General features: G+C 48.2%; 1 protein-coding gene across 1 annotated transcript; it reads right to left on the bottom strand.

Annotated features, from left to right (window-relative positions):
• Nucleotides 1–8296: 8296 nt before the first annotated feature.
• Nucleotides 8297–12869, bottom strand: LOC127296531 (uncharacterized). The gene is made up of 11 exons (XM_051326638.2): nucleotides 12567–12869; nucleotides 11820–11967; nucleotides 10891–10962; nucleotides 10148–10219; nucleotides 9732–9803; nucleotides 9507–9650; nucleotides 9271–9351; nucleotides 9104–9175; nucleotides 8887–8958; nucleotides 8709–8780; nucleotides 8297–8600 (listed from the first exon to the last, which is right to left on the bottom strand). The coding sequence occupies exons 1-11, from the start codon at nucleotides 12673–12675 to the stop codon at nucleotides 8510–8512; spliced, it is 1005 nt and encodes a 334-aa protein (XP_051182598.1). The 5' UTR covers nucleotides 12676–12869; the 3' UTR covers nucleotides 8297–8509.
• Nucleotides 12870–13181: the final 312 nt, after the last annotated feature.

Raw genomic sequence — 13181 nt, 5'->3', positions numbered from 1 at the left:
AGCTGCGTCCGGAGGTGGTGCGGGGCTCGTGGTGGTGGACCTAGGCGGCGCGGTGCCGGCTGGAAGATGGGTGGTGGCGGGGGGCGGCTGCTGTGGCCGTGCTTGTTCAGCGACGCTCGGATCCGTCCTTCAGAGGCGGACAGCTCCTGCGGCCATCTACATGTTGTGGCGGCATCTTCTTCCCGGCGGCAAGAGGTACGGCGGCGCCGCCGTCGCCTAGGTGTTTGGGGCAAGTGCTGGATCTGATTGTGTTTTCTTCAGGCTTCTCGGGGTGCTTTGTGCAAATTTCTGGGTTCTTTTGTTGTTCTTTGTTTCTTTTTGGACCTAGCTGTAATTTGTACTGAGTTTCCTGATTTATGAATCAGATCCTTTCCTCAAAAAAAAAAAACTAAACATTGAACTGATGACATAAGCTAGGCGATTTATTATGGTATACACTTCAACACAGATACTACGTATATAAGTGGCGCACCTCTAGATGACTTGCACGCATGTCTGCATCTCGATACATGGTCGCCCTTAGATTATTAACGAAAAACGAAGCAAAACTCCAACGTGCATGTTCCTCCGTTTGTGAGCACCCAGATCTAGCTACAATCAGATTAATATTATTTGAGCCAACCACGTGCTCGCAGCCTAAAATACAGCGTCCTTTGGCTAAGCTCGTCCTAGTTGGAGTGTAGTAATAGTACTACCCAGCTCTCTCTCGGTCCCTCCCTTGTAAGTCCAAATAGTTGCAGATTGGCAGTACCAGTTCTTAACTTGGAGGGCCAAACAAAACAAACAGGATACTACCTCGATCACCAACCCCAAGTTGATTGATGTGGTCTCAGCTCTACTATCTACTCTCTAGTACCTCTCTCACTGGAGCAGTAAGTTCAAGTTCCCAATGTAGTATTGCAATCCTCTCAACAAAGTGTTGCTAGGTTTGTTCCTTACTTACACTAGAACTGCTGTATTTTTTTAAGGAATTCATTTTGAGATGGCATTTTGGCCGAACAACTCCACAACCCCTACCGAAACCTCATGGACAAAAGGGAGAATTTGGTGGTGTGGATAGACCAAATGTCAATCATTTGTTCTCCCCCGAGCAATATCCAAACGAGAAGAATCAGATTATGGCTATGGATGGGTTTGGTGGTGCGCTCTGTTTTTCCTTAACACTGGTTTGGTGGTGGCTTTAGTTGTGTTTGGTGATCCAGAAACAAAAGGCAAAGCTGATGCGCCCCCAGGTGACCCCATCCATTCCAGCCAGGTAGCTCGCTTGGCTTGTGTGCGTTTTGATTGATTCGTTGCAGAGAGTAAAATAATAGAAGTGAGAAGAAAAAATGGTAGGCCCCTCGAGCCATGCAGCAGTGCTGTATTTTACATGTTTTTCCATGAAGGAGAACATGAAAATGGCAGCACAAAAACATCTCGCTGGTACATCAGATTCTCTGATAAGGAGATGCACGTAGGCGCATCGAAGAGGGAAGCGTTTCAGAGTTTAATAAGATGGCAACTGATATCTGCAATGACAAAACCACAGAGAACATATAAGTAGACAACATTAGCAATTAGCATAATGCACCCACCAACGGTGTCGGCAAACCTAACCCTCCAACGCAGCCTGGCTATACTAAACCCATGAAATTGAGACTTCCCTGACATATGCAGATCAAATACAAGATGTATGCATCGTCGAGCACATGATCGCTGTTAGAGTAGATATGTGTGTATTATATTTTGCCCATATGTTAGGGGCCCTTTTGCATATTGCACCTGTACATTGTACTATATATTGTGGCCTTTTGGCCCCCAGTAATACAACACAGATTATTCTCCTATCATGGTATCAGAGCCGTAAGGCTTCTTTTTTCGCATCGCAGCCGCCGCCGCCGCCCGCCTTGGCATCTCGCCGCCGCGCCGCGTCGCCGCCGCCGCCTCTCCCTTCACTCGACTCCGGCCGCGCCCTCCAGGCCGCCGCCTCCGAACCGCCCGTCCATTGTTTCCTGGCCTCCCGCCGGCTGTTCTCGCCGTTCCGGCCGCCTCCGTCGTCGGCCGCCCGCTTCCCGCGCCACGCTCGCCCGGCGCACTGCTCGGCCGCCGCCGGCTTTCTCGCCGGCGGCTGCTCGGCCGCCGCCGCCCTCCGAGCCGCCCGTCCGCCTCCAGCCGCCGGCCGTCCGTCCGCCTCCCGGGCCGCCGGCTGCTCGTCCTCCAGCCGCCGCGTATGAGCTCTGCTCCGTCGATTGGAGATCGATCTGATCTCCTGATCGGCTCGGCTCGGCTCGGCTCCTTCGGCTCGGCTCCTGATCGGCTCGATCTGAGCTTCGGCTCGGCTCGGCTCGGCTCGGCTCGGCTCGGCTCCGTCAGTTAGTAAAAAAAAAAAAAAAAAAAAAAAAAAAAAGCAAAAAAAAAAAAAAAAAAAAAAAGACAGTGCTATGTCTTCCTCGTCGGGTTATGTTGCGATTCCTCGCTGCCCGGTGACTTTTGATGGCGCGAATTATCCTGATTTCGCTGCCTTTATGCGCGTCCACATGCGCGGTCTTCGTATTTGGGGTGTGCTTTACGGCGAGGTCCCTTGTCCGTCGCGCCCGTTGCTCCTACGGCGCCATCGCACCGACGCCCGTTTCCCTTGCCCCCGATGCTTCTCGGGAGGACAAGGATGCAGCCAAGAGTGCCGCCGATATCGTTTCCGTTGATTATGACCCGAAGGTTGAGGAGTATTCTCTGCTGTTGCGACCTACCGGTGGATCGATCGACTACACTCAGTGGATCGATGATGATGCTCGTTCTTCTGCTTTTCTCACTTCCGTTGTTACGCCTCGCATGTCTTGCCGAGTTCATGAGTCTTCCCACCGCCGCCGCTCGGTGGGCTTTTCTTCGTCGGCGCTATCGGTGATCCTGGGATGCTCTTTATCTGTCTGTGGTTCGTCGGGAGCATGATCTTCAGCGAGGTGATTCTACTATTGACGAGTTCTATACTCGTAGTGCCGCTATTTGGCGTCGGCTTGATTCTCTTCGCATGGTGTGGCACCCTTTGTCCTGTTTGTCGACCGTGCGCGCGGATCTGGAGTTTCAGCGCGTTTTTGAGTTCTTGTCGCGGCTCCGCACGGAGTTTGAGCCGCGTCGTGCCCAGCTGCTTGCCCGTGGTCGTGTTCCGCTCTCTGAGGTACTCGGCCGAGCTGCGCGCAGAGGAGACTCGTCTTCGTGGTGCTGGTCTTCTTGCGGTTCCCTCTCGCACTTGCTGCTCGTGGTCCTCCTGTGCCGTCTGCTCGTGGTTCTCCTGTGCCGTCCCCTTCGTTGCGGTCTCCAGCACCGCCGTTACTCTCTCCTCCGCCGGTCCAGGGCCAGAGTCAGTCTCAGCAGCCTCGTGGTCCTCGTCCTCCCTGCGCCTTCTGTGGCAAGGCTGGCCACGACGTCTCTGGCTGCTGGAGGAGGGACCCCAGCTTACGTCGGCCAGCACCTTGATAAGCTTGCTCGTCGGCAGGCTGGTTCTTCGTGCTCGTCTCCGTTGCGCCGTCCGATCGGGACATTATCCGTGGTCTTCGTGGTCTGCTCGGCCTGCTACGGGCTCTTCTTCGACGGTATCGCTGGTTCTGTGTCTGGCTCTTCTGGCACCGCGCGACCACCACCTTCTACACAGTCAGGTACGTCATCCCCGTGGTATCTGGATTCTGGAGCTTCTTTTCATATGACTTCTGCGTCTTCTATCCTTTCCGCTCTTCGCTCTCTTCTTTCTCCTGTCCGTGTTATCACGGCTGATGGTTCCTCTCTTCCTGTTTCCAGTCGAGGCACCCTTTCTACTTCATCTTTCTCTGTTCCTGATGTTTCTCATGTTCCTAGCCTTAAGATGAACCTGTTTTACGCTAGTCGACTTCGATTCTCGGTTGTCGCGTCATTCTTGACGCCGATTCTTGTCTTCATTCGGGACCGCCGTACACGGGCCCTGGTTGGAGCTGGCCCTCGCAGCCTTGAGTCCCCGGCCTCTGGGAGTTAGGCGGCTTCGCGTTCCTTCCGCCGACACTTCATCTGCCGCTCTCTGCGATTCTTTGCCGCTTCATCCTTTGGTTCTTTTCAGCGGTGGCATCATCGGCCGGGTCACCTTTGGGGCTCCCGTTCATCGTCATTAGTTCGTCGTGGTCTGCTGGGGGCTGTCTCAGGCGATGTGTCTTTACATTCGTGTCAGGGTTGTAGGTTAGGCAAACAGATTCAGCTTCCCTATCCTACCAGTGCGTCTGTATCTCAGCGACCTTTTGATTTAGTTCATTCTGATGTTTGGGGTCCGGCTCCCTTTGCTTCCAAAGGGGGCCATCGATACTATATTTTGTTTATTGATGACTTTTCCCGGTACACCTGGTTGTTTTTTATGCGCTCTCGCAGTGAGGTGCTTTCTATTTATCAGCGCTTTGTGGCCATGGTTCGTACTCAGTATTCCACTCCCATTCGTGTGTTTCGTGCTGACTCTGCGGAGAGTATATCTCCCGGCACTGCGTGGTGTCCTTGCTGAGCAGGGCACGCTTGCCCAGTTCTCGTGTCCCGGCGCTCATGCTCAAAATGGTGTCGCCGAGCGTAAGCATCGTCATATTCTTGAGACTACCCGTGCTATGATGATTGCTTCCTCTCTTCCGCCGCATTTCTGGGCGGACGCTATCTCTACGTCCACTTATCTTATTAACATTCAGCCTTCTGCTGCTCTTCAAGGTGGCATTCCTCTCGAGCGTCTCTCTGGCAGCTTGCCAGACTACTCGACTCTTCGTTTATTTGGTTGCGTTTGCTATGTTCTTCTCCCTCCTCGCGAACGCACCAAACTGACTGCTCAGTCTGTTGAGTGTGTTTTTCTCGGATACAGTGATGAGCATAAGGGCTATCGCTGTTGGGACCCCGTTGGTCGTCGGATGCGCATCTCTCGTGACGTCACGTTTGATGAGACGCGTCCTTTCTATCCTCGTCCCACCTCTGGTACATACCCGGTGGATGATCTCTCTTTTCTTCTCCTTCCTGATGCACCACCCTCTGTCCCTCCTGTTTCTCCTCCTGATGCGCCCCCTCCGACTCCGGTGCCATCGTCGCCTCCTAGTTCTCCTTCCTCTTCTTCTTCTCGATTCCACCTTGGTCCTCCTTCTCCCTTGTCTCCTTTTCCCTTCCACTATTCTCGGCGTTCTACGATTCCGGACTCTTCGCTGATGATCCTTCTCCCTCCTCTTCCGATGAGTTGTCTTCTTCGATGATTCTCCTAGTTCTCCACCTCTTCCTTTGTTCGTCAGCGTCGTGCTCCTAACCGTTTCTCTCCCAGTCAGTACGGTCTCTCTGTCGTCTCCGAGCCGACTTCTTATCGGGATGCTAAGTGCCATCCTGAATGGCAGCTTGCCATGGCTGAGGAGATCGCTGCGCTTGAGCGCACTGGCACCTGGGATCTTGTTTCTCCTCCTCCTGGTGTTCGTCCTATCACGTGTAAGTGGGTCTATAAAATTAAGACCCGCTCCGATGGATCTCTTGAGCGCTATAAAGCGCGTCTTGTGGCACGTGGCTTTCAGCGGGAGCATGGCCGTGATTATGATGAGACTTTTGCTCCTGTGGCTCATATGACCACCGTGCGTACTCTTCTTCTTTGTTATACGTTCGACGCTGGTCTGTCTCTCGCCTTGATGTTCGTAACGCTTTTCTTAATGGCGAGTTGAGTGAGGAGGTTTACATGCAACCTCCTCCTGGGTATTCTGTTCCCGATGGGATGGTTTGTCGTCTTCGACGTTCTCTTTATGGCACAAACAGGCCCCTCGTGCTGGTTTGAGCGCTTTGCCTCTGTGGTGGCTATTCTTTTGGTTTCTCTCCTAGTTTTCATGATCCAGCGCTATTTGTTCACACTTCTCCTCGTGGACGCACTCTTCTCCTTCTCTATGTTGATGATATGATCATTACCGGTGATGATCCCGAGTATATTGCCTTTGTCAAGGCTCGTCTTCGCGATCGGTTTCTTATGACCGATCTTGGTCCTCTTCGCTATTTTCTTGGGATTGAGATTTCCTCCACTTCGATGGTTTTTATATCTCCCGGAAAAGTATATTCACGATCTCCTTACTCGTGCTGCTCTTGTGGATGAGCGCACCGTTGAGACTCCTATGGAGCTTAATGTTAAGCTTCGTCCCCTGCGATGGTGATCCTCTTCTCGATCCCACACGCTATCGCCATCTTGTTGGGAGTCTTGTTTATCTTCTTGTCACTCGTCCCGATATCTCTTATCCTGTTCATATTACGAGTCGGTTGTCTCGGCTCCTACCACCGTTCACTACGGTCATCTCCTTCGTGTCCTCCGTTATCTCCGTGGCACGATTACTCGTCGCCTTTTCTTTCCTAGTTCCGGTTCTCTCCAGCTCCGGTGCTACTCGGATGCTACTTGGGCGAGTGATCCTACGGATCGTCGTTCACTTTACGCTTCTTGTGTGTTTCTTGGTGGTTCGCTTGTTGCTTGGAAGACGAAGAAAGCAGTAGCGGTTTCCCGTTCGAGTGTTGAGGCCGAGCTGCGGGCTATGGCTTCGTTGATTCTGAGGTGACACAGTTACGGTGGTTGCTTGCAGATTTTGGGGTCTGTTACGACACCCACTCCACTTTTGTGTGACGATACAGTGCTATCGCATGTTGCACGTGATCCAGGTCAAGCATGAGTGACCAAGCATATTGGTGTTGATGCCTTTTATACACGTGCTCGTGTGCATGATCAGGTTGTTGCGCTTCATTATGTGCCTTCAGATTTACAGTTGGCGGATTTCTTTACAAAGGCACAGACTCGCGCGCAACATGACTTCTTACTCTCCAAACTCAGTGTTGTGGATCCACCCTGAGTTTGAGGGGGGGTGTTAGAGTAGATATGTGTGTATTATATTTTGCCCATATGTTAGGGGCCCTTTTGCATATTGCACCTGTACATTGTACTATATATTGTGGCCTTTTGGCCCCCAGTAATACAACACAGATTATTCTCCTATCAATCGCATCCTTTTTCGCTGTCGGTCGTGCAGTGCCAAGTTTCAGTTTCGCAAGCATTGACCATTTTGACATTGTCAATAGTTGCTGGCTTTGATGCTGTAATGTTGCAACTTGCAAGTATGATGAAGCAGCTGGTTGCACAATAATGTACCACATGTCAAACCATCACAAGCCACAGTCACCAGAAACTGCAGCTTACCACACACAAGCCTGGTTTAGGATCATGTTCATATTTTTCAGAAAGAGGTTAACATATTTGGCCAATGATCAACTGAATCATCTGCCTTCTCTCTACTTGCTTCTCCCCCTGCCAACCACAAGCGGTGGATATTATGGTCCATACATCTGCCTGGGGCACCTCCAGCTCTCATGAGATGGGACATCTCTTTTGGTCCAGCAAAAAACAGCACAAGTTTTTTGAACAGGGAACCAGCACAAAAGTGTGGACCGTGAGCATGGACAGTGACACTTTGTGAGGAGGGAAACAGAAGAGCAAACTGTTAAGCAGATCATGAGCGCCCACATCCATGGCTAAACCATGTAGGTAGCGATTCAGAGAAACGGAGCCTCTCATGTGGCAAGCCACTGTTCGACTAGGACAAGGATTTCGTAATTCGGCTCGTCTTTTTTCTTTATATATATCGGTGCCGCCGACAGCATGATCCTTGAGGCTGGATCATGATTTGAGCTTGAAAGGGAACACAGATACCAGCATCAAAGGTGATCAGTGATGTGCATGTGCCCTTCACAGTATTCCTTGCTGAAACCCCTCATCCAATCAGACAGAGGGGCACATAACCATGTGGGTCTTCTGCAGACTGCACAGGATCAGCAGTATCCTGGTTCTCACATCAGTTTTTTTTTATATCTCAACTGCACTATTACCATCTTATTGACCACTGATCCAGCTTTAGTTCTGCATAGAAATGACAATGAGGAGATGGGCTCAAATTCAAAAGGGAGCAGAATGAGATGCAGGCTGTAATTGTCTCATGATATGAGATGAGTGCCCCCTTTCCAAGGGCAGGTTTTCCAGCCTGGTTTTGGCATGTTCTTCTCCCCACTTGCCTCTGATTTCCAGCGCGTTCATTCACGCCCTCAGAATTTGTTTCCAAGACGCCAGATCATGTCCAGTGGCATGAGGAGAATATCATTGGGCAAACACACTGGCCACACCATCCTTGACTGTCGGTGCCATGCAGTGTGCAGCTGGCTATGCATCTCAAGTGCAGCTATCCAAGTCTCCATTATACACTCATCCGAAGGCAGCACAACCTGCACACTCATCTGACGAAACACTCCCTCTTAACAGTAGTGTGGCATGGCAATTGACTTGGTTCAGGATTCATGTTTTCGTTGACATTTAGTGATCCAAGTGGTTTGTAGTTTGTACATCACAGTGAGGAACATAGCTTGCTGTACCAGTAATACATGTACAATATACAACCTACAACATGCGTGCATTTTGCAGCTGCCTCGTGCGGAGATGTAGAATGGTGGCTGCTGTCATGCAGCATACTAACAGCAGGCCTATGCACGAGCTAGGCTAAACTAAAGCGTCAGCCTCGGGTAACTCAAGCACCTTGTGCGTTCCCTTCGATCTGGTTCCAGGTCTAAACTGGTTCCCTTCAACGTACCTGCAGCAACCAGGATAGTTGTGCGCCTCAATAGTAGTAAAATACAATAACTTTCAAGTGCGAAAGAAATTATGTTTGAGAAGAGTTGAGATTCTGAAGGCAACGTACAGCTCTTTCAAAAATGGATGCTTGTACAATCCTTCAGGGATCCTTCCGATGAAGTTGTTATTATCCAAATACCTTTCAAATATCATTTGGTACGAGAATATCAGAGACAAATGAAAGACAGTGACTGGTATTGATCATGCACTAGATTGAACATTGGAAATTAAGAAATAAGGCTCACAAATATGTCAATCTTGGAATGTTGACTAGCTTCGGAGATATCGACCCAATCAGCCTATTATTGGACAAGTGCCTGCAGAGCATAGAAGAAAAATTAGCTGCTGAGGTGATCAAATCTTATTCTCCTTTCCTTGTGTGCAGGGGATCCTCCACAAGGGGCAAAGAGAACTGGAGTCTATGCTTCATACAGGTTAACTTCAAGTTCTGACGGAACTTACAAGATCTCAAGGTTGGTCAAATTTGCAATCTGATCTGGCAACACTCCAATCAACTGATTATTGTTGACGTATCTGTAGAACACAATTCAGCAATCAGCTTAATAAGACAGCATTTGCCAGTCAGGAGAGAAGGAATGAATCTGGTAACTTGTAAAGTTTCTGCTTACAAGTTCCTCAAGGAGGGGAAGCCATTCCCAATGCCAATGAAATCCCTCAGGGTGCCTATCAAGTGGTTGCTGCCAACATCACTGCAAAAGTGAGAGAATTTATCATTCATGACAAAGTGAAAACAAAGAGACCACCATCAACATAACTGGAGGCAGTAAATATGCTGCACAGAACTTTGCTACTGTAGACATTTTTTCATGTGAACTTGAGAGAAGGAATTAGAATGGATGTTTACAGGTGACGAAGGTTTTTGAGAGTTCCAAGCTCAGGGGGGATCCGTCCAGTAAAGCGGTTCTCGTGCAGATAAAGATAGCGCAGTTCTGGTAGATTCGCAAGCTCCACAGGAATTTCACCTTTGAAGTTATTGAAGCTCAAATACCTGAAGCATAGTAGTTACAGACACAGAAATTGAGACGTAATTAATCCATTAAAACCCAGTGAATTCTAAAAATGAACTTACAAGTGTGTCAGTTTCTTTAGTTCACCAATTTCAGGCGGAAGCACATCTTGAAGCTTATTCCACCTCAAGTTCCTAAGAGTACCAAATTAATTTGATTAGCTGAAGGGCAACAGTCACTGGTAAGTAATTGGTAATCGCTAACTGCTCGGTCAGCATAAGAGTAGAGATTAATCAGAATTTGGCCGATTAACTGATTTAATCGGACGGCTGTCAAAATGGGTAGCTTAACCCTAAAGGAAGCCAACAAAGTAATTATGATTCAGTACAGCATTATCTGAGGATGTTGCTAGAATACTGCTGAGAATAAGAGATGAATGTTCTGTACAGCAAAACGGAAACATTTTACAAAACAGTATCTCGACATGACTCGCATATCCAAATGCACCTCTGTAACCAGAAAGACATTCCATACTTACAATATCTTGAGGTGTCTCAACCGTCCAATCTGTGGAGGAATCGGCCCCGTCAACTTATTATTGTGGAGATCCCTATAGTTAGAAAATTTAAGTATTTTCAGTTCAGAGATATGTTAAAGATGAGGTAAGATAGATATCTCAAAGGAACAAATGATGACAAAAGTCAAAATTACGAAGATGTTTATTACAACCTTTAGTCACTAATGAAAAAAATCATCTTTAATCTCTGACATAACTTTATGGAAAAAAAGTACCGCTGTCGTATATAAATGTAATGAACACGTGATGCACAGATAACGTAACTCAGACGATATAAGAAGCTGATGTAAAGTGTGGCAATCTTTCCAGAATAAATTAGTTCCCAAATTCTGGATAATGATATAACTAAATTCAGGAGCCATGAGACATTACCTTACATTGCATTACATTACAAAACATAAAATTTCACATTAATATATACATCTGCATATATGTTTTGCCATGTACTCTTACTGGTGGTTACACCGAAAATACTAGAAACTTGACAGTGAGTAACTTCGTCACTTCAATCAAGCTACACAAAATAGATACAAAAATGTGAACAGTTTACTGTTATGTGAACGAAGACGGTTACAAGGAAGAGTGGTGACAAGGAAAAAGTTCTTATTACACAAAAAAATGCCAACAGTTTATTGTTATGTTCACGAAGATGCTTAGAAAGAGCAAGAAGATAAAAGTACTGGTGACAAGGATAAAGTTCTTACAATTTTCTTAAATCCAATAGGTTTGTTACTGCTGTAGGGAAAGGACCAACTATTGATACAGCGTAGACTTCCCTGAAATAAGTTACAATTGTAATATGGTTAGTCAGGCATGTATATGCAGAAACAGTACACAGAAGCTTCGGAAAAGTGATATGACATTGCAAACCATAAAGTTGATATCAGTACAGGCATCGACTAGTCAAAGATGTATTTATGCTAATAATCTTACTTATACAATTACCATCAACACAGGAAAGGTGAATTAGTCCGATAGGATAAGTAGATGATGTCAGCTTCAAAACTGACACTAGAGTGGTTTAACATTACTCGTGTTAGCTCTCTTGCACAGTTCTAGCTATGCAATACTCAACCCGTTCACAAATATACGAAGTTTTAGACATTTTAAAGTGAGCTAGATACACACCATAGTGAGTGAATCTACACACTAAAAGTAGACTAGATACATACATACCAAAGTAGATGAATCTACTAAAAGCTAAAACATCTTATATTACAAACGGAGGGAGTACAAGGCAATGGAAATGGCATGGTTTCTTAGGTTTTTGTAATCTGATCATGTTGTATGACTGGAATGTACAAAAAGGAATTATAGACTGCAGTTCGGCATCATGAGGCAGTTCGCCAGCATGAGGTTGCATCTTGAAGATTTCAATCGAGAAAGTCCTTGAAGGAATGACTCTTCTGTAGCTTGGAAACAAGATAGCTTGAAATAGCTATGAACATAAATAGAGTACAAGTATGAATTGATGTTTATCTCTAAAAGGAGCTTTGAAAACTAAACATCTAACGACAGTTTTGTAGCCTTTTACATGTACATGCTAATACATCATAAATAATCCCTAAAGATCTTATGTATGCCAATAAAATAAATACAGAGTAAACTCAGGAAATGATAACATGTTTCTTACAGTTCGGTCACAACTCGGTAGTCCCCTTGCTGGGAACATGTCACACCGGACCATGGGGGGAGGTCACCATGCCCACAGGGGTCATCCCCAACCCATGAGTAGACAACTCTCCAGCCTAGTGAAGACTTGATCTCATTCAAAGCTTTCACTGCATCACAGACACACCATCAGTTCCGAGTTCCGACACTCAACTAGCGACTACTGACCGGTCACTGCAGGTTGCTAATTCTGCATAATGTCCATTTCTCTGTGAACACACAGAGCTTACGTGCTGGCACAGTCAGGCACCAAGCAATATATTGTGCAACTAGTGAAATTATACATAGTACTAGATAGTGCATTGCAGGACCTCTGTTCTGGAACTGAATCATGGAGTACTTGCTAATTATTCGTTGCCTTAGCATATCACTAGCTCAAAAAAATAGACTGTCACGAGCACAACTTAACTACAGCACCTAAGATAAATCCTACTGTCAAGCTAGAGTTCAGGCAGCATCTCAGCTTCACGGAAGCTATAATCATCTGGGAGTTCATTTCAGTACGGCCACCTACCAAGCGAATGCCCAATTCAACACCTCTGCTCTAATCAGCAGGAGGTTGCAGCGTCCTAGCACCAGCGGGGCTGGGTCAGATCCCCAACAAAGAGCTAAAGAACCCATCTTTCCGCCATCGCGTAAGAGACCACCAGGAGGGATCGATTGGGTTGAAACGAGAAGGGGGCAGAGAAGGAGGAGAACAATTACGTACCGTCCCTCTTCACCGTCTTGCCCCGCGCGGCGGCGGCCAGGAGGAGGAGGACGAGGAGGGCGAGGAGGGGCGAAATGGAGCGGGCGAACGACGGCGCGGCCATGCCCATGCGTGGTGGGAATGGGGTGGGCAGCTGGCTAGCGGTGGTTGTGGGGCGCGCGGCGGGAGAGCATAAGAGAAGGTGGCGCCGCGCCGGAGTGGGGTGGGGAGTGAGAGTGGGCAGACGAGCACTAGCTCGCGGTCCCGCTCTCGGCTCTCGAGCTCGTCGGTGCCTCGGTTGGGTTGGGTCTGGGCGCACAGAGCGACCGATGATAGTGGTGGACTGTGGCCAGATTAACCGGAGTGGTAGTTCACGGAGCACAACTTTCTCCGGGCTCGTCCCCTCCAAAGAAATCCAGCCGGAGGCCATCCGCAAAACGTTCTCTAAAGATTTTTCGAGTGCGTCGAATATATTTTCGGATTCAGTCTACGCCTTCTTCCGTCCAGTGTGGTCCAATACGGTGACCGGCGTCCTGAGCCCATCCCCGATCCATAGGGGATGCTCCGGGCACGCCGGACGGAGCGAGCGCCGGACAGAGTGAGAAGGGCGGCGGGAAGTGGTGGACCCGATGCATC

The sequence above is a fragment of the Lolium perenne genome, chromosome 4, assembly GCF_019359855.2.
Source record: "Lolium perenne isolate Kyuss_39 chromosome 4, Kyuss_2.0, whole genome shotgun sequence".
Lineage (NCBI taxonomy): Eukaryota > Viridiplantae > Streptophyta > Magnoliopsida > Poales > Poaceae > Lolium > Lolium perenne.
This window is presented reverse-complemented; position numbering and strand designations above follow the sequence as displayed.